This window comes from Pseudophryne corroboree, chromosome 2 (genome assembly GCF_028390025.1).
Source record: "Pseudophryne corroboree isolate aPseCor3 chromosome 2, aPseCor3.hap2, whole genome shotgun sequence".
Classification (NCBI taxonomy): Eukaryota; Metazoa; Chordata; class Amphibia; order Anura; family Myobatrachidae; genus Pseudophryne; species Pseudophryne corroboree.
The window spans coordinates 230,298,040-230,324,185 of record NC_086445.1 but is presented as its reverse complement, the minus strand read 5'-3'; the positions used below and the strand labels follow the sequence as shown (position 1 = coordinate 230,324,185).

Sequence of the window (26,146 nt, the reverse complement as noted above, 5' to 3'; positions counted from 1 at the left end):
GGGTGGGGGGAGGGGGTGGGAGTGCCGCGGGTGGGGGAGGGGCGGGATTGCCGCAGATGGGGGAGGGGTGGGGATGGTGCTGCAGATGTGACTGCTATGGGTGGGGGAGGGGGCGGGAGTGCCACGGGTGGGGGAGAGGTGGGGGGTGCGGCAGTTGTGGGTGCTATGGGTGAGGGAGGGGGTGGGAGTGTCGCGGGTGTGGGAAAGGAGGGACGGGAGTGCCGCGGGTGGGGGAGGGGTGGAGGGTGCTGCAGATGTGGGTGCTATGGGTGGGGGGAGGGGGTGGGAGTGCCGCGGGTGGGGGAGGGGCGGGATTGCCGCAAATGGGGGAGGGGTGGGGATGGTGCTGCAGATGTGACTGCTATGGGTGGGGGAGGGGCGGTAGTGCTGCAGATGTAGGTGCTATGGGTGGGGGAGGGGCTGGAGGGCCGTGGGTGGGGGAGGGGCGAGAGTGCCGCTGGTGGGGGAGGGGTGGGGGACGCTGCAGATGTGGCTGCTATGGGTGGGGGCGGTAGTGCCGCGGGTGGGGGAGGGGCGGGGGTGCTGCAGATGTGGCTGCCATGGGTGGGGGAGGGGCGGGAGTGCCGCGGGTGGGGGAGGGGATGGAGGGTGCTGCAGATGTGTGTGCCATGGGTGGGGGAGTGAGTGCCACGGGTGGGGGGTGCTGCAGGTGTGGGAGGGTGCGGGGCATGTGCCGCGGGTGGGGTGCGGATGTTGTGAAGGCTGTGGGTGCCGCGGGTGGGAGGGGGGCGGGGGCGGCAGTCAGTGGTCGTCCACGGCATTCTCCTCCGGACTGTGCGGCAGCTGAGCAGTCACCGGCTGCAGTGTCACCAGGGTGCAGGGAGTGTACGGGGAGTGGGCGGAGATTGAGAGGGGACTGGGCAGGGATGGGCGGACCAAGGGAGGGGACTGTTCCTGGCCTGCATCCAGCCACCCAGATCTGTGACTGTGACTCCGCCCAGCGTTAGCAAATGAGTCACAAAGTCACATATCTGGGCTATTATATAGGAGATGGTAGATATGTTGCATTACACTGCACTAAACTATTGTGTAATTTAAGCCTCTGTGGAGGCTGGACACACCCTTTGTAGGCTGGCCACACCCCTAAGTATGGGCCCCTATAACTGCATTTCCCCGGTGGGGCCTTCATGCCTCAGTCCAACACTGTCCAAATGTAAATGAGCCGCAAAGTTAGTAATATCTATTTGTTGAAGAAAAGACAGTGCTATTTTGCAGAATTTGTTTGTGTATTGTGTTGTACAAGAGCTTCCATATACTGTAAGTGGCCACAAGAAACCATATTTCTCTGACGTCCTAAGTGGATGCTGGGGACTCCGTCAGGACCATGGGGAATAGCGGCTCCGCAGGAGACAGGGCACAAAATTAAAAGTTTGACCACTAGGTGGTGTGCACTGGCTCCTCCCCCTATGACCCTCCTCCAAGCCTCAGTTAGGTTTTTGTGCCCGGCCGAGAAGGGTGCAATCTAGGTGGCTCTCCTAAAGAGCTGCTTAGAATAAAAGTTTGTTAGGTTTTTTATTTTCAGTGAGTCCTGCTGGCAACAGGCTCACTGCAACGCGGGACTAAGGGAAGAAGAAGCGAACTCACCTGCGTGCAGGATGGATTGGCTTCTTAGGCTACTGGACACTAGCTCCAGAGGGACGATCACAGGTACAGCCTGGATGGGTCACCGGAGCCGCGCCGCCGGCCCCCTTACAGATGCTGAAGAGAGAAGAGGTCCAGAAATCGGCGGCTGAAGACTTCCCAGTCTTCTTAAGGTAGCGCACAGCACTGCAGCTGTGCGCCATTGCTCTCAGCACACTTCACACCGCGGTCACTGAGGGTGCAGGGCGCTGGGGGGGGGGTGCCCTGGGCAGCAATGTAATTACCTTTACTGGCTAAAAATACATCACATATAGCCCCTGGGCTATATGGATGTATTTAACCCCTGCCAGGATTACAGAAAAAAACCGGGAGAAGAGCCCACCGTGAAGGGGGCGGGGCCTATCTCCTCAGCACACAGCGCCATTTTTCCCACACAGATCCGCTGGTGGGAAGGCTCCCAGGCTCTCCCCTGCACTGCACTACAGAAACAGGGTTAAAACAGAGAGGGGGGGCATTTTTTGGCGATATTATTATATATTAAGCTGCTATAAGGGAAAACACTTACTATAAGGTTGTCCCTGTATAATTATAGCGCTTTGGTGTGTGCTGGCAAACTCTCTCTCTGTCTCCCCAAAGGGCTAGTGGGGTCCTGTCCTCTATCAGAGCATTCCCTGTGTGTGTGCTGTGTGTCGGTACGTGTGTGTCGACAGGTATGAGGACGATGTTGGTGTGGAGGCGGAGCAATTGCCTGTAATGGGATGTCACCCCCTAGGGAGTCGACACCGGAATGGATGGCTTTATTTATGGAATTACGTGATAGTGTCAACACGCTACAAGGTCGGTTGACGATATGAGACGGCCGGCAAACCAATTAGTACCTGTCCAGGCGTCTCAAACACCGTCAGGGGCTTTAAAACGCCCATTACCTCAGTCGGTCGACAGACACAGACACGGACACTGACTCCAGTGTCGACGGTGAAGAAACAAACGTATTTTCCAGTAGGGCCACACGTTACATAATCACGGCAATGAAGGAGGCGTTACATATTTCTGATACTACAAGTACCACAAAAATGGGTATTATGTGGGGTGTGAAAAAACTACCTGTAGTTTTTCCTGAATCAGATGAATTGATTGAAGTGTGTGATGAAGCGTGGGTTACCCCCGATAGGAAGTTGCTAATTTCAGAGAAGTTATTGGCATTATACCCTTTCCCGCCAGAGGTTAGGGCGCGCTGGGAAACACCCTCTAGGGTAGATAAGGCGCTCACACGCTTATCAAAACAAGTGGCGTTACCGTCTCCTGATACGGCCGCCCTCAAAGATCCAGCTGATAGGAGGCTGGAAAATACTCTAAAAAGTATATACACACATACTGATGTTATACTGCGACCAGCAATCGCCCCAGCATGGATGTGCAGTGCTGGGGGGGTTTGGTCGGAATCTCTGACTGGAAATATTGATACCCTGAATAGCGACAATATTTTATTGACTATAGAGCATTTAAAGGATGCATTTTCTTTATATGCGAGATGCACAGAGGGATATTTGCACTCTGGCATCAAGGGTAAGTGCGCTGTCCATTTCTGCCAGAAGAAGTTTATGGACGCGACAGTGGTCAAGTGATGCGGATTCCAAGCGGCATATGGAAGTTTGCCGTATAAAGGGGAGGAATTATTTGGGGTCGGTCTATTGGACTTGGTGGCCACGGCAACAGCCGGAAAATCCACCTTTTTTACCTCAGGTCACCTCCCAACAGAAAAAGACACCGTCTTTTCAGCCTCAGTCCTTTCGTTCTCATAAGAACAAGCGGGCAAAAGGTCATTCATATCTGCCTGAGGCAAAGGAAAGGGTAAGAGACTGCAGCAAGCAGCTCTTTCCCAGGAGCAGAAGCACTCCCCCGCTTCTGAAAAGTCTTCAGCATGTCGCTGGGGCCTTACAAGCGGACTCAGGTCCGGTGGGGGGGTCGTCTCAAGAATTTCAGCGCGCAGTGGGCTCACTCGCAAGTCGACCCCTGGTTCCTGCAGGTAGTATCACAGGGGTACAGATTGGAATTCGAGACGTCTCTTCCTCGCAGATTCCTGAAGTCTGCTTTACCAACATCTCCCTCCGACAGGGAGACGGTGTTGGAAGCTATTCACAAGCTGTATTCCCAGCAAGTAATAGTAAAGGTACCCCTACTACAACAAGGAAAGGGGTATTATTCCACGCTGTTTGTGGTACCGAAGCCGGACGGCTCGGTGAGACCTATTCTAAGTCTGAAATCTTTTGAACACTTACATACAAAGGTTCAAGTTCAAGATGAAATCACTCAGAGCAGTGATAGCGAATCTGGAAGAAGGGGACTTTATGGTGTCCTTGGACATCAAGGATGCTTACCTCCATGTCCCAATTTGCCCTTCAAACCAAGGGTACCTCAGGTTCGTGGTACAAAACTGTCACTATCAGTTTCAGACGTTGCCGTTTGGATTGTCCACGGCACCCCGGGTCTTTACCAAGGTAATGGCCGAAATGATGATTCTTTTTCGAAGAAAAGGCGTATTAATTATCCCTTACTTGGACGATCTCCTGATAAGGGCAAGATCCAGAGAACAGTTAGAGGCCGGTGTAGCACTAACCCAAGTAGTGCTGCAACAGCACGGGTGGATTCTAAATTTTCCAAAATCCCAGCTGAGCCCGACGACACGTCTGCTGTTCCTAGGGATGATTCTGGACACAGTTCAGAAAAAGGTTTTTCTCCCGGAGGAGAAAGCCAGGGAGTTATCCGAGCTAGTCAGGAACCTCCTAAAACCAGGAAAAGTGTCAGTGCATCAATGCACAAGAGTCCTGGGTAAATGGTGGCTTCTTACGAAGCGATTCCATTCGGCAGATTCCACGCAAGAACCTTTCAGTGGGATCTGCTGGACAAATGGTCCGGATCGCATCTTCAGATGCATCAGCGGATAGCCCCGTCTCCAAGGACAAGGGGGTCTCTTCTGTGGTGGTTGCAGAGTGCTCACCTTTTTGGAGGGCCGCAGATTCGGCATTCAGGACTGGGTCCTGGTGACCACGAATGCCAGCCTGAGAGGCTGGGGAGCAGTCACACAGGGAAGAAATTTCCAGGGAGTGTGGTCAAGCCTGGAGACTTCACTTCACATAAATATTCTGGAGCTAAGGGCAATTTACAATGCTCTAAGACTGGCAAGACCTCTGCTTCAGGGTCAGCCGGTGTTGATCCAGTAGGGCAACACCACGGCAGTCGCCCACGTAAACAGACAGGGCGACACAAGAAGCAGGAGGGCAATGGCAGAAGCTGCAAAGGATTTTTCACTGGGCAGAAAATCATGTGATAGCACTGTCAGCAGTGTTCATTCCGGGAGTGGACAACTGGGAAGCAGACTTCCTCAGCAGACACGATCACCACCCGGGAGAGTGGGGACTTCATCCAGAAGTCTTCCACATGATTGTGAACCGTTGGGAAAAACCAAAGGTGGACATGATGGCGTCCCGCCTCAACAAAAAACTGGACAGGTATTGCGCCAGGTCAAGAGACCCTCAGGCAATAGCTGTGGACGCGTTGGTAACACCATGGGTGTACCAGTCAATGTATGTGTTCCCCCCTCTGCCTCTCATACCCAAGGTACTGAGAATTATAAGGCGAAGGGGAGTAAGAACGATACTCGTGGCTCCGGTTTTGCCAAGAAAGACTTGGTACCCGGAACTTCAAGAGATGCGCACGGAGGATCCGTGCACTCTACCTCTAGACTTACCGCGGCTGCGTTTGACGGCATGGCGGTTGAACGCCGGATCCTGAAGGAGAGGGCTCCGACGGAGGAATTTCAACTGGGTCGATTCCTACATTTCCTGCAAACAGGATTGTCTATGGGCCTCAAATTGGGGTCCATTAAGGTTCAAATTTCGGCCCTGTCGATTTTCTTCCAGAAAGAATTGGCTTCAGTTCCTGAAGTCCAAGCTTTTGTCAAAGGAGTACTACATATACAGCCCCGGTTGTGCCTCCAGTGGCACTGTGGGATCTCAATGTAGTTTTGGGATTTCTCAAATCCCATTGGTTTGAGCCACTCAAATCGGTGGATTTGAAATATCTTACATGGAAAGTGACCATGCTACTGGCCCTGGCTTCGGCCAGGAGAGTGTCAGAATTGGCGGCTTTTTCGTACAAAAGCCATATCTGATTTTCCATTGGGACAGGGCAGAACTGCGGACGCGTCCTCAGTTTCTCCCTAAGGTGGTATCAGCGTTTCACCTGAACCAACCTATTGTGGTGCCTGCGGCTTCTAGCGACTTGGAGGACTCCAAGTTGTTCGACGTTGTCAGAGCCTTAAAAATATATATATATATTTCAAGGACGGCTGGAGTCAGAAAGTCTGACTCGCTGTTTATACTGTATGCACCCAACAAGCTGGGTGTTCCTGCGTCTAAGCAGACGATTGCTCGTTGGATTTGTAGCACAATTCAACTTGCGCATTCTGTGGCAGGCCTGCCACAGCCAAAATCTGTAAATGCCCACTCCACAAGGAAGGTGGGCTCACCTTGGGCGGCTGCCCGAGGGGTCTCGGCATTACAACGCTGCCGAGCAGCTACGTGGTCAGGGGAGAACACGTTTGTAAAATTCTACAAATTTGATACCCTGGCTAAGGAGGACCTGGAGTTCTCTCATTCGGTGCTGCAGAGTCATCCGCACTCTCCCGCCCGTTTGGGAGCTTTGGTATAATCCCCATGGTCCTGACGGAGTCCCCAGCATCCACTTAGGACGTCAGAGAAAATAAGAATTTACTTACCGATAATTCTATTTCTCGTAGTCCGTAGTGGATGCTGGGCGCCCATCCCAAGTGCGGGTTGTCTGCAATACTTGTACATAGTTATTGTTACAAAAATCGGGTTATTATTGTTGGAAGCCATCTTTTCAGAGGCTCCTCTGTTATCATGCTGTTAACTGGGTTCAGATCTCAAGTTGTACAGTGTGATTGGTGTGGCTGGTATGAGTCTTACCCGGGATTCAAAATCCTTCCTTATTGTGTACGCTCGTCCGGGCACAGTATCCTAACTGAGGCTTGGAGGAGGGTCATAGGGGGAGGAGCCAGTGCACACCACCTAGTGGTCAAACTTTTAATTTTGTGCCCTGTCTCCTGCGGAGCCGCTATGCCCCATGGTCCTGACGGAGTCCCCAGCATCCACTACGGACTACGAGAAATAGAATTATCGGTAAGTAAATTCTTATTTCAAAATGCATGTAGGGATCAATGTGCCTTATAACCAATACAGGGAAATGGCACTAATGATCCCATTTGAATGTTTATATTTCTGATTCCCCCCCCCCCCCCCCGCCCCAACAGTGTGACAGCTACATAATAGGGATGAGGTGTAATCAGGGAGATTGATGGACTATTCAGGGAGTTAGGGAGATTGCTACTGTTTCAGGGAGTCTCCTGCAGAATGAGGGACGGTAGGAAACTATGTTTCAAGATACACTAAAAGATAAAGAAATCCAAAAGGAATCTATACGGCACAGCCAAGCAGTATACTATGTCAGTAGTAGATTTGTATCAGCTACAGCAGACATCTGCAGTATAAACACTGACACAATCAGTTGGCAAGTTACCATATCTCAAATAATAAAAGAATCATGTATGAAAAAATATATATTAAACAATGATATCTTAGAATTAAACATCTACACCTCAAGGAAACAAGATAATTATCGCTTTCTCTCTGTAACCATTTAATGCTTTCTGAAGGAACCAGAAAAAAGTCAAGTAAACAAAAAAAAAAAAAAAAAAACAATAAGCTGAACTGGTTTGTGTTAAACAGTTTGGCCTACCTATAGTTTCTAAAGATGAAAAACAAGCAAAACATTTGTACCATACATGCTGACTTTTCAGCTGCCAGGTCGGTGGTGTGAGGGGACTGCGGATGGGGGTCAGTCAGGTGTACAGCTATGTCATACCTCCCAACTGTCCCGATTTTCGCAGGACAGTCCCGTTTTATTTGGGACTGTCCTGCTGTCCCACCGGCGGACCGCAGTGTCCCGTGGTTGGGGGGCAGTTGGGAGGCTTCTGTCACTGCTGCTCTGCATAGCAGAGCAGCGGATAATAGACGCTGTGCGCATGCGCACAGCGGGATCCGGACGTTAATGCAGGCCAATCTAGGCCAATCTAGCGGGTCGCTCACTTCACCCGCTGGGTGAAGTGATCGGCCCCCCCGTCTCCCCCCGCACGCTCAGTACAGATCGCGTTGTGCTGAGCGGCAGGAGAGATGTGTGCTGAGCGGTTCGCTCAGCACACATCTCTCCTTAATCGGCCCATGGGTACTGGGCTTTAGTTACCCTGTTCTTATCTTATATTGTCTTCAACTGTAAGTCACAGTTTTCCTGTTTTGATTATATGCATATGTACTCTGTAATTGGGCGATGCGGAACCCTTGTGGCGCCATATGAATTAAGGATAATAATAATAATAATAATAAAAAAAAGATCCTACTTGTTCCTCTGTGAAATACCTTTCCTTGCTATGTTTCTGTAACCATCAGATTAAAGCGCACACTTTAATTCAGCCCTGTCATTTCCGTATTGCATCCAGTATGATCCATAGTAACCATTCAGGGAGGATGCAGCAAGGTCAAACAGCAAGAAGTCATGTTGCACGCCACCACCCGAGGTGGAATAGAATAGTGTGGCGTGGGGCCCAAAGTGTGGCAAGCATAGTGAGCTTGGAAGGGGACTCGCTGCGCTTGCTGCTGGGATTCTGGCTGTCAGGATTCTGGCATCGGTATTCTGGCCACCATGATCCTGATTGCCAGGATCCCATACTGAATCCCCGTGCGAACTTATCACCAGAGATCAGATGTCTACATATCCCAGCCATCTATCAGGTAGTGATTTTTCAGGAAACAACTTCTCTTATTATTAAAAAAGGGCTTTGCTTTTTAGATTTCACAATGTATTGAAACTTTTGAAAGTCAATTCATTGCCAAGCAACAGGAAAGAGATTGATCAGTAAAACAGATGAAAAGTGCACTATAAACATACTTATTTCAAGATCATACTGCCTACTTTTGAAAAGCATTTCAGGGAGATTGTGAAAGTAACACCTATAAGTGCGGACATGTACTGTTACATCTGAGAGGTGTGTCATAAAAATGACTTACATCCAAATGCAGGGTTGGACTGGCCCACAGGGGTACCAGGGAAACCACCGGTAGGCCCCACTGCCTGAGGACCCAATCCTTCCTCTAGGGATCTGGTTCTAGACTGTGCACTTGTATTATATACTAGGTGATTCATCGCGCCCTACGGGCGCTCTTCACACCGTCGTTTGGGGCTACGCCCCGTTAACCCCTGCACACCTTTGGACATACGCCGGCCGGTAGATAACAGAATCAGAAACACAGGGCAGTATAGAGGGCATACAGAAATGGTGTCCGGTTGAGAAAAGATAGAGAGGCGTAAGGGGGGGGGGGGGGGGGGGGGAGAAAGGAAATGTACAGAAACGCGGTGCGATCGGTAAAGGATAGGGAGAGTCAGGGTGGTATGGAGAGGATAAATAGAGGGAAGGTGGTAGACAGAAAATACCGTTGCAAGAGGCTACGACCCGTTAACCCCTGCACGGGCTTCAGATGTGCTTTAATTGTTATTATATGGAGTTTTACCTGCAAAAAAGTTTATGCTATTGGGTAAATATTGCAAGGGGGAAGGGCGTGCGATTGTCAAGGGGGCGTAGCCCTTTGTGAGTGCGTAAAGAGTGGCCGCAGGGCACAATGAATAACATAGTGTAGTATATACTGCTAGTGTATGCAGCGCAGCTTATACACACAGGGGCCATAGGTATCAGAGCCGCGTATACACACAATGGACACAGCTGGCTGAGCTGCTTATACACACAATGGCCACAGGTAACGGAGCCACGTATCCACACAGTGGCCAGAGGTAGCAGGGCAGCTTAAACACACAATACCCACAGGTAGCAGAGCCGCTTATACACACAATACCCACAGGTAGCAGAGCCGCTTATACACACAATACCCACAGGTAGCAGAGCCGCTTATACACACAGTGCCCACAGGTAGCAGCACAGCTTATCCACACAGTGGCCAGAGGTATCAGAGCCACGTATCCACACAGTGGCCAGAGGTAGCAGGGCAGCTTATACACACAATATCCACAGATAGCAGTGCCGCTTATACACACAGTGCCCACAGGTAGCAGAGCCGCTTATACACACAGTGCCCACAGGTAGCCGAGCCGCTGATACACACAGTGCCCACAGGTAGCAGAGATGTTGATACACACAGTGCCCACAGGTAGCAGAGACGTTGATACACAACGTGCCCACAGGTAGCAATGCAGTTTATACACACAATGGACCCCGGTAACAGTGCCACTTCTACACACAATTCCCATAGGTAACAGAGGCACTTATACACACAGTGGCCACAGGTAGCTGAGCCGCTTATACACACAATGGCCACAGGTAGCAGCACCACTTATACACACAATGGCCACTTTTAGCAGCACCGCTTATACACACAATGGCCACTGGTAGCAGTGTCACTTATACACACACTGGGGTATATTTACTAAGCTCCCGATTTTGACCGAGATGCCGTTTTTTCATCAAAGTGTCATCTCGGTCAATCTCGGTCATTTACTAAACACTAATCACGGCAGTGATGAGGGCATTCGTAATTTTTTTCTAGTTCAGGTAAAAAATTACGAATGAATACACCATCGGTCAAATTACGCCTGTTTAAGTATGAATCTCGGTCATTTACTAAGAAGTGCAAAGCAAAAAAAACCAAAACACTGCCGTGAAAAATTACAATTCGTAAAAAAGTCCTAAAAAAAAACAGACCTGCTTTTTTTATTCGTGATTTGAGATGCATGCAGGGATCCATGAGATCCGTGCATGTATATCAGTGGGAAGGGGTTGGAAAGTGCTTTTTTTTGCCAAAAAAAATTGCGTGGGGTCCCCCCTCCTAAGCATAACCAGCCTCGGGCTCTTTGAGCCGATCCTGGTTGCAGAAATATGGGAAAAAAAATGACAGGGGTTCCCCCATATTTAAGCAACCAGCATCGGGCTCTGCGCCTGGTCCTGGTCCCAAAAATACGGGGGACAAAAAGAGTAGGGGTCCCCCGTATTTTTAAAACCAGCACCGGGCTCCACTAGCTGGACAGATAATGCCACAGCCGGGGGTCACTTTTATACAGCGCCCTGCGGCCGTGGCATCAAAAATCCAGCTAGTCACCCCTGGCCGGGGTACCCTGGGGGAGTGGGGACCCCTTCAATCAAGGGGTCCCCCCCCCCCCCAGCCACCCAAGGGCCAGGGGTGAAGCCCGAGGCTGTCCCCCCCCATCCAATGGGCTGCGGATGGGAGGGCTGATAGCCTTTGTTGTAAAATAAAAGATATTGTTTTTAGTAGCAGTACTACAAGTCCCAGCAAGCCTCCCCCGCATGCTTGTACTTGGAGAACCACAAGTACCAGCATGCGGCGGAAAAACGGGCCCGCTGGTACCTGTAGTACTACCACTAAAAAAATACCCAAAAAAACACAAGACACACACACACCGTGAAAGTATAATTTTATTACATACATACATACTTACCTTATGTTCCCACGCAGGTCGGTCCTCTTCTCCAGTAGAATCCAAGGGGTACCTGTTGAAGAAATTCTACTCACCAGATCCAGTGGTCCAGGCTCCTCGGCAAATCCAGGGATAATCCACGTACTTGAATAAAACAAAAAAAACGGCTGCCCGACCACGAACTGAAAGGTGACCCATGTTTGCACATGGGTCACCTTTCCACGAATGCCAGAAACCCACTTTGCCTTCTGGCTAAGTGGGTTTCTTCAGCCAATCAGGGAGTGCCACGTTGTAGCACTCTCCTGATCAGCTGTGTGCTGCTGTCCTCACTGACAGGCAGCACGCGGCAGTGTTACAATGTAGCGCCTATGCGCTACATTGTAACCAATGATGGGAACTTTCTGCCCTGCGGTTGACCTAAAGTGACGTCACCGCTGAGCAGAAAGTTCCCATCATTGGTTACAATGTAGCGCATAGGCGCTACATTGTAACACTGCTGCGTGCTGCCTGTCAGTGAGGACAGCAGCACACAGCTGATCAGGAGAGTGCTACAACGTGGCACTCCCTGATTGGCTGAAGAAACCTACTTAGCCAGAAGGCAAAGTGGGTTTCTGGCATTCGTGGAAAGGTGACCCATGTGCAAACATGGGTCACCTTTCAGTTCGTGGTCGGGCAGCCGTTTTTTTTGTTTTATTCAAGTACGTGGATTATCCCTGGATTTGCCGAGGAGCCTGGACCACTGGATCTGGTGAGTAGAATTTCTTCAACAGGTACCCCTTGGATTCTACTGGAGAAGAGGACCGACCTGCGTGGGAACATAAGGTAAGTATGTATGTATGTGTGTATGTATGTAATAAAATTATACTTTCACGGTGTGTGTGTCTTGTGTTTTTTTGGGTATTTTTTTAGTGGTAGTACTACAGGTACCAGCGGGCCCGTTTTTCCGCCGCATGCTGGTACTTGTGGTTCTCCAAGTACAAGCATGCGGGGGAGGCTTGCTGGGACTTGTAGTACTGCTACTAAAAACAATATCTTTTATTTTACAACAAAGGCTATCAGCCCTCCCATCCGCAGCCCATTGGATGGGGGGGGACAGCCTCGGGCTTCACCCCTGGCCCTTGGGTGGCTGGGGGGGGGGACCCCTTGATTGAAGGGGTCCCCACTCCCCCAGGGTACCCCGGCCAGGGGTGACTAGCTGGATTTTTGATGCCACGGCCGCAGGGCGCTGTATAAAAGTGACCCCCGGCTGTGGCATTATCTGTCCAGCTAGTGGAGCCCGGTGCTGGTTTTAAAAATACGGGGGACCCCTACTCTTTTTGTCCCCCGTATTTTTGGGACCAGGACCAGGCGCAGAGCCCGATGCTGGTTGCTTAAATATGGGGGAACCCCTGTCATTTTTTTTCCCATATTTCTGCAACCAGGATCGGCTCAAAGAGCCCGAGGCTGGTTATGCTTAGGAGGGGGGACCCCACGCAATTTTTTTTAGGATTTTACTTTGTTTAATTTAAAAAAAAAAAAAATACGAACCCCAGCACGGATCACACAGATCCGGCCGAGATTGATTGTAAAAAAAAACGGCAGTGTTTTGCTAATCACTGCCGTCAAATTAGGTAAAAAAACACGAATGACATCGACATCGGAAGCAAAGAAAAATACGAATACGACAGCTTAGTAAATTAGTCGTAATCAATTCAAAAAGTTGCAGTTTTACACTGCCGATGTCATTCGTGATTGAACTTTGACCTATTTTCGGAAATTACGAATCTTAGTAAATATACCCCACTGGCCACAGGTAGCAGCACCACTTATACAAACAATGGCCACAGGTAGCAGTGGCGCTTATACACACAATGGCCACAGGTAGCAGTGTCACTTATACACCCAATGGCCACTGGTACCAAAGCCGCGTATACACACAGTGACCACAGGGAGCTGTGCCACTTATACACAATGGCCACAGGTAGCAGTGTCGCTTAGACACATAATGGCCACAGTATTACTTTTTTTTTATTAATCCAATGTCCATTGGTACCAACTATACTCACAGAAGTTCAGTGTGTGTGTGGGGGGTTTGGAAAGAGGGTGGGTTCAGTGAGGTGGAGGTGCCTATCCATGCCGCTGATCACCCCGATTCAGGGAATCACTTGTAGCGGCTGCGGATGGTGTCCGAGGTGCTACGTGTGGTGGAGGGGTGGGTGTGGGAGGGGGTCCAGAGGTGTTGCGGGTGGTGGAGGGGTGGGTGCAGTGGCACGGATGGCGGAAAGGGTGCAGAGGTGCTGTGGGTGGGGGAGGCGTAGGTGTGGAGGGGGCGCGGATGGGGGAGGGGGTCTAGAGGTGCTGCGGGTGGGGGAGGTGCGGGTGCGGAAGGGGAGTGTAGATGCTGTTGGTGGGGGAGGGGTGGGTGCGGGGGGCTGTGGATGAAGGAGGGGTTCTGTAGGTGGTGTGCATGGGGGAGCGGCGATGTAGTGGGGGGGTGTTTGGGGAGCTGGGGTTGCAGGGGGGGTGAGGTTGGGTGATAGGTTCTAGAAGTGCTGCGGGTGGAGGGGTGGCTGCAGGGGAGCCGTGGATAGGGTCCGGAGGTGCTGCGGGTCGGGGAGGTGTGGTAGGTCCACGAATGGGGGATGGTGTCTATAGATGATGTGGGTGGGGGAGGGGGCCGGAGGTGCTGTGGTTGGGGGAGTGGCGGCTGCGGGGGTGTGGTGGGGGTCCGGATGTGCTGTGGGCAGTGGAGGGGGAGGGGGTGCTGCGGGTTTGGGTGCTACGGGTGGGGTGGAAGTGGGAGTGCCGCGGGTGGGAGGGGGATGTGGTGGATGCTGTGGGTGGGAGGGGGCATGTGCAGCGGTTGGGGGGCAGATGTGGTGGATGCTGTTGGTGCGGCAGGTGGAGTGGAGGATGCGGGGGTGTAGCAGGCGGGAGAGGTGGGTATGGGGGTGCGGGGATGCCGCGGGTGGGGGAAGGGTGGTGGGTGCTGCGGGTGTGGGAGGGGCATGTGCCGTGGGTGGGGGCGGATGTGGTGGATGCTGTGTGTGCCGCAGGGGGGGAGGTGCAGGGGGGGTGAGAGGTGGGTATGGGGATGGGTTGGGGGAGGGGAGGGTGCGGGGGTGTAGCGGGGGGGAGAGGTTGGGAAGGTGCGGGTGTGGGGAGGGGCGGGTGGGTTTGCGGGTTGTGGGTGATACGGGTGGGGGAGGGGGCGGGAATTCTGCGGGTGGGGGGGTATGTACGAGGGACGGATGTGGTGGGTGCCGTGGGTGGAGGAGGGGTGGGGGGTGCTGCGGGTGGGGGCGGGAGTGCCGTGGGTGTGGGAGGGGTGGGGGGTGCTGCGGGTGCTACGGGTGGGGTAGGGGGTGCGAGGCGGATGTCGCGGGTGGGGGGCGGATGTGGTGGATACAGTGGGTGCCGCGGGAGGGGCGGGCGGGTTTTATGGTGCGGGGAGGAGTGCAGCGGGTGGGGGAGGGGCAGGGGGTGCCGCGGGTTGTGGGTGCTACGGGTGGGGGAGGGGTGTGTGCTGTGGGTGGGGGATGGATGTGGTAGGTGCCGCGGGTGGGGTGGAGGGTGCGAGGGTGTAGTGGGGGGGAGAGGTGGGTATGGGGGTGGGGTGGGTGCAAAGGTGCTGCGGGTGGAGGAGAGGGCAGGAGTGCAGCACGCGGGGGAGGGGCGGATGTGGTGGATGCTGTGGGTGCCGCGGGTGGGGGAGGTGCGGGTGGGGTGGAGGGTGCGGGGGAGAGGTGGGTATGGGGGTGGGGAAGGTGCAGCTGCGGGGTTGTGGTGGGGTCTGGATGCGATGCGGGCAGGGGAGGGGGTGCTGCGGGTGTGGGTGCTATGGGTGGGGGAGGGGGCGGGAGTACTGCGGGTGGGGGGCGAATGTGGTGGATGCTGTGGGTGCCGCGGGTGGGGGAGGGGCGGGGCAGGAAGGGTGGAGGGAGCGGTGGTGTATGGGGGGAGAGGTGGGTATGAGGGTGCTGCGGGTGGGGGAGGGGTGGTGTTAGCTATGGGTGGGGGAGGGGCATGTGCCGTGGGTGGGGGGGATGTGGTGGATGCTGTGGGTGCAGCGGGTGGGGGAGGGGCAGGTGGGGTGGAGGGTGCGGGGGTGTAGCGGGGGGGTGAGGTGGGTATGGGGGTGGGGGTGCTATGGGTGGGGGAGGGAGTGCAGCGGGCGGGGGAGGGGCGTGTGCCGCGAGTGGGGGGCAGATGTGGTGGATGCTGTGGGTGCCGTGGGTGGGGAAGGTGCAGGGGGGGGAGAGGTGGGTACGGGGTGGGGGAGGGGAGGGGGTGCCACGGGTGTGAGAGGAGGGGGGGGCGCGGTTTGTGGGTGCTACGGGTGGGGGAGGAGGCGGGAGTGGTGTGGGTGGGGGAGGGGCGTGTACCGTGGGTGCGGGACAGATGTGGTGGGTGCTGTGTGTGCCACGGGTGGGGGAGGGGCGGGGGGTGCTGCGGATGGGGGAGGGTGCGGGAGTGCGGCGGGTGGTGCTGCAGGTGTGGGTGCTACGGGTGGGGGAGGGAGTGCCGTGGGTGGGGGAGGGGCGTTTGCTGCGGGTGGGGGAGGGGCGGGAATGCCGTGGGTGGGGGAGGGGCATCTGCTGCTGGTGGGGGAGGGGCGGGAGTGCCACGGGTGGGGGAGAGGTGGGGGGTGCGGCAGTTGTGGGTGCTATGGGTGAGGGAGGGGGTGGGAATGTCGCGGGTGTGGGAAAGGAGGGACGGGAGTGCCGCGGGTGGGGGAGGGGTGGAGGGTGCTGCAGATGTGGGTGCTATGGGTGGGGGGAGGGGGTGGGAGTGCCGCGGGTGGGGGAGGGGCGGGATTGCCACAGATGGGGGAGGGGTGGGGATGGTGCTGCAGATGTGACTGCTATGGGTGGGGGAGGGGTGGGGGGTGCGGATGTTGTGAAGGCTGTGGGTGCCGCGGGTGGGAGGGGGGCGGGGGCGGCAGTCAGTGGTCGTCCACGGCATTCTCCTCCGGACTGTGCGGCAGCTGAGCAGTCACCGGCTGCAGTGTCACCAGGGTGCAGGGAGTGTACGGGGAGTGGGCGGAGATTGAGAGGGGACTGGGCAGGGATGGGCGGACCAAGGGAGGGGACTGTTCCTGGCCTGCATCCAGCCACCCAGATCTGTGACTGTGACTCATTTGCTAACGCTGGGCGGAGTCACAAAGTCACATATCTGGGCTATTATATAGGAGATGGTAGATATGTTGCATTACACTGCACTAAACTATTGTGTAATTTAAGCCTCTGTGGAGGCTGGACACACCCTTTGTAGGCTGGCCACACCCCTAAGTATGGGCCCCTATAACTGCATTTCCCCGGTGGGGCCTTCATGCCTCAGTCCAACACTGTCCAAATGTAAATGAGCCGCAAAGTTAGTAATATCTATTTGTTGAAGAAAAGACAGTGCTATTTTGCAGAATTTGTTTGTGTATTGTGTTGTACAAGAGCTTCCATATACTGTAAGTGGCCACAAGTAACCATATTTAAAATGCGTGTAGGGATCAATGTGCCTTATAACCAATACAGGGAAATGGCACTAATGATCCCATTTGAATGTTTATATTTCTGATTTCCCCCCCAACAGTGTGACAGCTACATAATAGGGATGAGGTGTAATCAGGGAGATTGATGGACTATTCAGGGAGTTAGGGAGATTGCTACTGTTTCAGGGAGTCTCCTGCAGAATGAGGGACGGTAGGAAACTATGTTTCAAGATACACTAAAAGATAAAGAAATCCAAATGGAATCTATACGGCACAGCCAAGCAGTATACTATGTCAGTAGTAGATTTGTATCAGCTACAGCAGACATCTGCAGTATAAACACTGACACAATCAGTTGGCAAGTTACCATATCTCAAATAATAAAAGAATCATGTATGAAAAAATATATATTAAACAATGATATCTTAGAATTAAACATCTACACCTCAAGGAAACAAGATAATTATCGCTTTCTCTCTGTAACCATTTAATGCTTTCTGAAGGAACCAGAAAAAAGTCAAGTAAACAAAAAAAAAAAAAACCAAAACAATAAGCTGAACTGGTTTGTGTTAAACAGTTTGGCCTACCTATAGTTTCTAAAGATGAAAAACAAGCAAAACATTTGTACCATACATGCTGACTTTTCAGCTGCCAGGTCGGTGGTGTGAGGGGACTGCGGATGGGGGTCAGTCAGGTGTACAGCTATGTCATACCTCCCAACTGTCCCGATTTTCGCGGGACAGTCCCGTTTTTTTGGGACTGTCCCGCTGTCCCACCGGCGGACCGCAGTGTCCCGTGGTTGGGGGGCAGTTGGGAGGCTTCTGTCACTGCTGCTCTGCATAGCAGAGCAGCGGATAATAGACGCTGTGCGCATGCGCACAGCATCTATTCACTGGAGACAGAGGGAGAGGGGGCATGCCAGCAGCTCAAAGAGCGCAGGGCATGCCCCCTCAGTGACGAAAACAGGGGCATGGCTCACGATCGCGGGCCCTCCTATGAAGCCACACCTCTTTCCCACAGGCTACGCCTCCTTTTCGGGCGGGCGCTCACAGGTGTCCCTCTCCCTCACTTTAAAATCTTGGGAGGTATGGCTAAGTGCAGTGGTTACAGGCATTGTAAAGAGGGGGTCGGGCCGTGATGATGTGATTTAGGAATTTGGGAGTCTCCCAAACTTTCTGGGAGAGCAGGCATGTACGGTACAAATACATCCATTTGTACAGATGAGGGGATCAGTCTGTATTGGTTACAGGTGCTGAGGATTACTTACCCTGACCTGTGTGTTAAAAATTAGCAGCCACCATGTAAAACAGGCATGTCCAAACTGCGACCCTCCAGCTGTTGAGAAACTACACATCTCAGCATGCCCTGACACAGCTTTAGCATTCTCTGACAGCAAAACTGTGTCAGGGCATGCTGGGATATGTAGTTTCACAACAGCTGGAGGGCTGCAGTTTGGACATGCCTGATGTAAAACATCACTACCTTCTTATTGAACAACTATTTGAGACAATAAACATAATTACTTTTAAGATCCTTCTTGTTCCTCTGTGAGATGCCTTTCCTTGCTATGTTTCTGTAACCATCAGATTAAAGCGCACACTTCAATTCAGCCCTGTATTGCATCCAGTATGATCCATAGTAATCATTCAGGGAGGATGCAGTAAGGGCAAACAGCAAGAAGTCATGTTGCATGTTTGGGGTGTGGTTCGTTTTATCGACAGTGTCTAGGTCGACAATGTGTAGGTCGACCACTATAGGTCGACAGTCACTAGGTCGACATGGATGGAAGGTCGACAGGGTTTCTAGGTCGACATGTGCTAGGTCGACAGGTCTAAAGGTCGACATGAGGATTTTATATATTTTTTGGTGTCGTTTTCTTCATAAAGTGACCGGGATCCCAAATTAGTGCACCGCTTCGCTCGCCATGCTTCGGGCATGGTGCCTTCGCTTCGCTCGGCACACTTTACCGTTCCAATCGTAGTCCACGTGGATCGTTAAGTATGAAAAAAAAAATGTGAAAAACTCATGTCGACCTTTAGACCTGTCGACCTAGCACATGTCGACCTAGAAACCCTGTCGACCTTCCATCCATGTCGACCTAGTGACTGTCGACATATAGTGGTCGACCTAAACATTGTCGACCTAGACACTGTCGATCTTCAGACCGGATCCCGCATGTTTGATACCTCCCATGCTGCAAGATGGTTGCCTTGGTAACCCGGTTGCTAATACTACTACAACTGTACATTTTTGGCTGGTACAGTACTGTTTTTTTTAATGGTTTAAACCGTCCAATAGCATACCTCCCAACATGACCTTCTCCAGGAGGGACAGAATGCACTGCTCCTGGAATTCCTTCTAAATGTATGATTGCCATCACTTCTGCTGAAACACCTGTCTTATCTATTAACCTGTTCATAACAGGTGCCGGCAATCATAAATTATTAGAAAAGTCCAGAAGCAGAGCTTTTTGTCCCTCTTGGAGAGGTTCATGAGTGAATGGACATAACAGATCAGTCAGCTCAGTCAGCAGCACTGGAGTGGAATGGATAAACACTGGATACATAGGTCAGCTCAGCAATGGAGTAGATCAGTAGTTCTCAACCGTGGTCCTCAAGTACCCCCAACAGTTCATGTTTTTCAGGTCTCTTCACAGGATTCAAAACATATAAAGAGAACTAGAAAGACGGTTGTTGAGTTGGGTGCACTATATCCATTAATTGGGTTGATTGTCAAAAATAAAGCGTAACTTTTATTACTTTTATTAATATTAAGAAGGTCCTTGTCGTAGGACACATACAGCAAAATATAGAGGTTAAAAACATGACATATACAAACACATACGTGAAAATAGAAAAAAGAAAGTGTGAGACAGATTCTTAAAAAGTGGGGTCACCACAATAACTCCTGCAACTAGTATAATTATTTATGTGTGAGATAATAGCCACTCAGGATATAGACTGGGTGATGTTTGCCAGTCCTAGATATATTTGATATCGTGTTGAAAGAGGGACACTGCCTCTGGTACGCGGATACAGTGGAAAATATAATATAATAAGGGCCTCTTTCCCAACTGATAGTAATATACAAGTGAGTTGCTCTTAAATAGAGAGCATTAACTCCAATGGTACTGGTGGTTGAGACATAAAAAATGTGTTATACCACTGGTGCCTTATAATACAAAATGCTGTGTATCTCCTTGCGTACTGCGTTCTGGATACACCAGTAACGCTGCCTTAACATAAGTCCAGGGTCATCAGAATATGCCCCGTATAGTGGTGGAGTCAATTAAAAGATGTACTGAGATACTGCAATGATGATTATTTACAAGTATAGGCACAAAGTGAGTATATTTCAGTCCACATTTACTTAGAGATAGAAAGAAAAGATGTTGCAAAATGTCCTAAGACTAATGTAACACAAGAGCAACACTTGTTGCAGCACCAGTTCATGCAATGGAAAGAGGATTTGCAATAATATTGCTTCACTGATGTATGTGGTATTCATGAATCATACACATGTATACCTATTGAAAGAATATTACTTTCATTATGAGTGTATAATACACTATTATCTTTACTGATCATGCGCGTGTACACCTATTGTAAGGTAAATCACTTGTGTTATCTAGGTATATCGATGTGTGCTCAATATGAGAGATCCACTGAAGGCGTCCAGAATATTGAAAGAAAATACTGTATCAATTATCGCATACAGGGACAGAACTTGCGGTCAAGCTCTGTCACTGCGATGACACTCCGCAGCATCATCAGGGTATTTTTCAGAAAAAATACCCAGATGTCCTGCTGCGCATGCGCCGCGCCCGCCGACATCGCCGCCCGGTCAACCCCCCTTATCACGACTACTCCGCACGCCGTGGACCCACCCCCAGCAGATCAATATACTTACCAGTCCAGGGAGCCGGTCTGCACTGCTTCTGCTGGGCTGCCGGATCCTGTGTGCTGTGGTGACCTCTGGTGCTGTAAAGTGCGCTGTCGCTTTGCAGCGTCACTTTTCTGCACCGGGGTCACATTGCAGCACGTGGGGGACCCGGCACTCAGCAGCGCTCACCGGAGCAGCGGACACCGGCTCCCTGGACAGGTGAGTATGTTTTTTTTTCCCCTTTTTACACTGTGATCAGCTTGTGTGGCATCGGACACACAGAGCTGATCACTGGAGCCGGGTCCCGCTCAGCTTTCTCTCCAGGGGCAGAGAACATAGGATTTTAATTGCCTACCGGTAAATCCTTTTCTCGTAGTCCGTAGAGGATGCTGGGGTCCACATTAGTACCATGGGGTATAGAAGGGTTCACCAGGAGCCATCGGCACTTTAAGAGCTTGAGAGTGTGGGCTGGATCCTCCCTCTATGCCCCTCCTACCAGACTCAGTCTAGAAACTGTGCCCGAGGAGACGGACATCTTCGAGAGAAGGATTATACACAGATAGTGGCGAGATTCATACCAGCTCACACATACAAGGCACATCAAGCTAACGAGCTTGAAAAAACTTCAGCAACAGCTGAAACATTACCAAGTAATAATGTAGTACATAACTAATAACAAAGTTGTACTGAACCAGATAACAACTGCAGGAAAACGAAGCGCTGGGCGGGCGCCCAGCATCCTCTACGGACTACGAGAAAAGGATTTACCGGTAGGTAATTAAAATCCTATTTTCTCTTACGTCCTAGAGGATGCTGGGGTCCACATTAGTACCATGGGGATGTACCAAAGCTCCCAGAACGGGAGGGAGAGCGCGGAGGCTCCTGCAAAACCGATTGACTGAACTTCAGATCAGAGGCCAAAGTATCGAACTTGTAGAACTTTGCAAACATGTTCGACACAGATCAAGTTGCTGCTCGGCAAAGTTGTAATGCCGAGATACCCCGGGCAGCCGCCCAGGAAGACCCCACCTTACGAGTAGAGTGGGCCTTAACAGACTTAGGACACGGCCATCCCGCTGTAGAACGCAGTGGCAAACGCAGGATTTGCATGGGGGGGTTTCCAGAACTGGGCGGAGCCAATCACGGGGGTGGGGACTGAGGTGACCCAGTATATGCTGGGTCCGTAAAACTAGTGTGTCTGTGTGTGTGTGTATATATATATATCTACACATATATATATATACATATATCTACACACACACACACATATATATATACATATATACATATACACGGGTGGTCTTCAGTATGCCGGCGGTCGGGCTCCCGGCGACCAGCATACCGGCGACGGGAGCCTGACCGCCGGCATATCGACACTTATTCTACCTCGTGGGGGTCCACGACCCCCCTGGAGGGAGAATAGAATAGTGTGGCGCACGTAGCGTGGCGAGCGCAGCGAGCCTGCAAGGGGCTCATTTGCGCTTGCCACACTGTTGGTAAGCCGGCGGCCGGCCTCCCGGCGCCGATATGCTGGTTGCCGGGAGGCCGGCCGCCGGGAGATCGTAGTGAACCCATATACACATATACATAGCATATTAAACATGCATACATATATATATATATATATACACACACACATGCAGTACACATATATATATACACATGTATATATATATCATATGCGTGTGTGTGTTTGTATGTATGTATGTATGTATGTATGTATATACATGTGTATATATGTAGGCACATGGATATATATGTACTATAATTAAAATAAAGTAAACTTTTATTGCACTTGCAAGTGCCACCAGGAAGACAGCAGGCTGCAGAGGATGCTAGACAGTCATTAATAATACTCATGCAGCTAAAAAAAAAAAAAAAAAAAAAAAAATTTTTTTTTTTTTAGTGGAGGGGGGTTTCTGGGTACTCGGAAACCCCCCCTGGGTGCGCCACTGGAACGCGCATGCTGGATAGTGAACCTGATCCAGCAAGAGATGCTTAGAAGCAGGACACCCAATTTTCTTGGGATCATATAGGACAAAAGAGAGTCCGATTTTCTGTGACGAGCAGTCCTCTTCACATAGGTCTTCAGAGCCCTTACCACATCTAAGGACTTAGTGTTATGAGCCACGGTAGTGGCTCAATCCTGTTTTGCATTTTGGTTATGTATTTTATGTTATTCTTCTGTTTCTGTTCCCCTTGGCTTTTATGGGGTGTCCGGAGTTTCACCCTTAAGGAGAGGGTACTGTTATGAACCACAAGCAGTGGTTCATTCCTGTTACTTTCTGTTCATGTATTTTGTATTATAGTTCTGTTTTACATGCCAGGATTTCCCCTGTACCTGTTTAGAAGACTCTTGTTGGCCGCCGGTGGTGAGTCTGTGTAATTGCAGCCTGTTTTCTATGGGTTAATTCTCATCTGCAGGTGTTTGTGCAATTACTTTGTGCCTGGCTTCCAGCCATCCTGATTGGGGCGTGTTCCCTTATTACCTAGCTAACTCTGCAGTTCTGTGCTGGTGATAGACGTTCTGTTAAGATACCTGTATGTTCCTGATTAGTGTCTTGTCCAGTATTGCATCCTGTAATCCTGAGTCCTGGTGTCCTGTGGCCTGTTGTTGGAATTCTTCCAGCTTTCCATTCCTGTGAGCCTGTGCCTGCGGTCTCGGGGATCCCGTTCACCTGCCTGTATTAGCACCGGTGTTGTGAGTAGCGGCTTTGCCGCACCTTACGGCCTTGGCTGTATCTGTCCGTTATTTTCCTTTGGTATTTTCTGCAGAGGGTTCTGCGTATGCTGTCACCACCAGTACACAACAGTATTGTGTCGGCGTGTGGACAGCATTTCCTTTGTTGTTGTTGTTGTTTGTCTTGGCGGCTGAGCCACACATACTTTTGTTTGAGTTCTGTAGTTGCCCCTAATTCGGGTTTCTGTTTAGTTAGAGGTTCCCCTTGTTCTCGCCCCGTCTCAGTTTACGCCTTGTCTCCAACTAAGACCGGGGGGCATCGGAGTTGGGCAGACATAATCCGCCCTTCAAACGCGGCTGCTGTGGGCCCAAGCAAACATAGTCTTGCAGGCGTAGACTGACCATGCGGGTGGAACAACGGATTCAGGGTTCTGTAGGGGTTGCTGCTGAACTCAATTCCCACTCCAGCATTACGTTCGTGTACTTGGGGCTCATCCACCCAGTTCCAGGAGAACCAAGTACAGTGAACGTAACACTTAGATGAAATTGAGGAGTCAGTAGCAACTGGCACCACAATAGGATGGTTGATATGAAATGCCGACACAACCTTCGGCAGAAAATGCTGACGTGTCCGGAGCTCAGCTCTATCTTCATGAAAGATCAAGTAGGGGCTCTTACACGACAAAGCCCCCAACTCCGACACACGTCTAGCAGAAGCTAAGGCCAACAAAGTGACAGCCTTCCACGTCAGAAACTTGACCTCTACCTCTTGCAGAGACTCAAATCAGTCTGACTGGAGAAACTGCAACACCACGTTAAGATCCCATGGCGCCATAGGCGGTACAAAGGGAGGCTGGATGTGAAGAACTCCCTTCAAAAAGGTCTGAACCTCAGGGAGGGCAGCCAATTTTTTCTGGAAGAAAATGGATAGGGCCGAAATCTGGACCTTCACAGATCCCAACCTAAGGCCCATATCCACTCCTTCTTGCAGGAAGAGGAGAAACCATCCCAGTTGAAACTCCACCGTAGGAAACCTCTTGGACTCACACCAAGACACATATTTTTTCCAAATACGATGGTAATGTTTAGACGTTACTCCTTTCCTAGCCTGTATCAGGGTAGGAATAACTTTGTTCGGAATGCCCTTCCGAGCTAGTATCAGGCATTCAACCTTCATGCCATCAAACGTAGCCGTGGTAAGTCCTGATAGGCGAACGGCCCCTGCTGCAGCAGGTCCTCTCGAAGAGGAAGGGGCCTCGGCTCTTCTTGCAGTAGATCCAGAAGATCCGCGTACCAAGCCCTTCTCGGCCAGTCTGGAGCAATGAGGATCGCTTGAACCCTTGTTCTCCTTATGAACTTTAGGATTCTTGGGATGTGTGGGAGTGGTGGAAACACGTACACTGACTGGAACACCCACGGAGACACCAGGGCATACACTGCCACTGCCTGTGGGTCCCTCGACTTGGAACAATAACGCCGAAGCTTCTTGTTGTGACGAGAGGCCATCATGTCTATTTGGGGTAATCCCCAAAGGTCTGTTATGTCTTTGAACACCTCCGGATGGAGACCCCACTCCCCCGGATGGAGATCGTGTCTGCTGAGGAAGTCTGCTTCCCAGTTGTCTACTCCCGGAATGAAGGTTGCTTACAGCGCCAACGCTTGTTTTTCTGCCCAAAGGAGGATTCTTGTTACCTCCGCCATGGCAGCTCTGCTCTTCGGCCCTCATTCCGAGTTGTTCGCTCGCTAGCTGCTTTTAGCAGCATTGCACACGCTAAGCCGCCGCCCTCTGGGAGTGTATCTTAGCTTAGGAGAATTGCGAACGAAAGATTAGCAGAATTGCGAATAGAAATTTCTTAGCAGTTTCTGAGTAGCTCGAGACTTACTACTACACTGCGATCAGTTCAGTCAGTTTCGTTCCTGGTTTGACGTCACAAACACACCCAGCGTTCGCCCAGACACTCCCCCGTTTCTCCAGCCACTCCCGCATTTTTCCCTGAAAAGCCTGCGTTTTTCCGCACACTCCCATAAAACGGCCAGTTTCCGCCCAGAAACACCCACTTCCTGTCAATCACACTCCGATCACCAGAACGATGAAAAATCTTTGTTAGGCCGTGAGTAAAATACCAAACTTTTGTGCTAATTTACTTGGAGCAGGCGCACTGCGAACATTGCGCATGCGCAGTTTGCGACAAATCGCTCCGTTGCGAAAAAAACTAACGAGCAAACAACTCGGAATGACCCCCTTCGTTCCGCTCTGTCGCTTTATGTAAGCCACTGTTGTTGCGTTGTCCGACTGCACTTGAATGGCCCGATTTCTAAGAAGATGGGCCGCTTGAAGAAGACCGTTGTATACGGCTCTTAATTCCAGAATGTTGATTGGAAGGCCGATTTCCAGAATTGACCACCTTCCTTGGAAGGTCTCCCCTTGAGTGACTGTGCCCCAGCCCTGGAGGCTTGCATCCGTGGTTAGAAGGATCCAGTCCTGAATCCCGAACCTGCGGCCCTCCAGAAGGTGAGGTAGTTGGAGCCACCAGAGGAGCGAAATCCTGGCCTTTGGTGACAGACGAATTCTCAGGTGCATGTGCAGATGAGATCCTGACAACTTGTCCAGAAGATCCAGTTGGAAGGACCGAGCATGAAACCTTCCGTACTGGAGAGCCTCGTAAGAGGCCACCATCTTTCCCGGGCTGGCTTCAGGACATCCCGGACCATTGTTTGTATCATCAACGCTTTTTCCAGTGGAAGAAATACCCTCTGTTCTTCCGTGTCGAGGATCTTCCCCAGAAAGGACAACTTCCTGGTTGGTTCCAAGTGTGATTTTGGAAGGTTCAGAATCCAACTGTGGACACTGAGAAGATCGGTCGTGAGAGCAATGGACCGCAATAGTTTCTCCCTGGACGAGGCCTTTATCAGCAGATCATCCAGATATGGAATGATGTACA

The 26,146-nt window shown here is 51.3% G+C and overlaps 1 protein-coding gene across 3 annotated transcripts in view; it reads right to left on the bottom strand.

Annotated features, from left to right (window-relative positions):
* The window catches only part of STAT6 (signal transducer and activator of transcription 6), a 447,399-nt gene that overhangs the window by 198,547 nt on the left and 222,706 nt on the right, over positions 1-26,146 (bottom strand). The window contains exon 1 of one of the 3 annotated variants that reach the window (XM_063952432.1): positions 18,946-19,014. The exons of the other annotated variants lie outside the window; for them this stretch is intronic. Within the exon in view, the coding sequence (XP_063808502.1) occupies positions 18,946-18,955 (10 nt within the window). The 5' untranslated portion in view covers positions 18,956-19,014. Of the gene's footprint in view, positions 1-18,945; positions 19,015-26,146 lie in introns of those variants that run through there. 3 annotated transcript variants of the gene reach the window in all.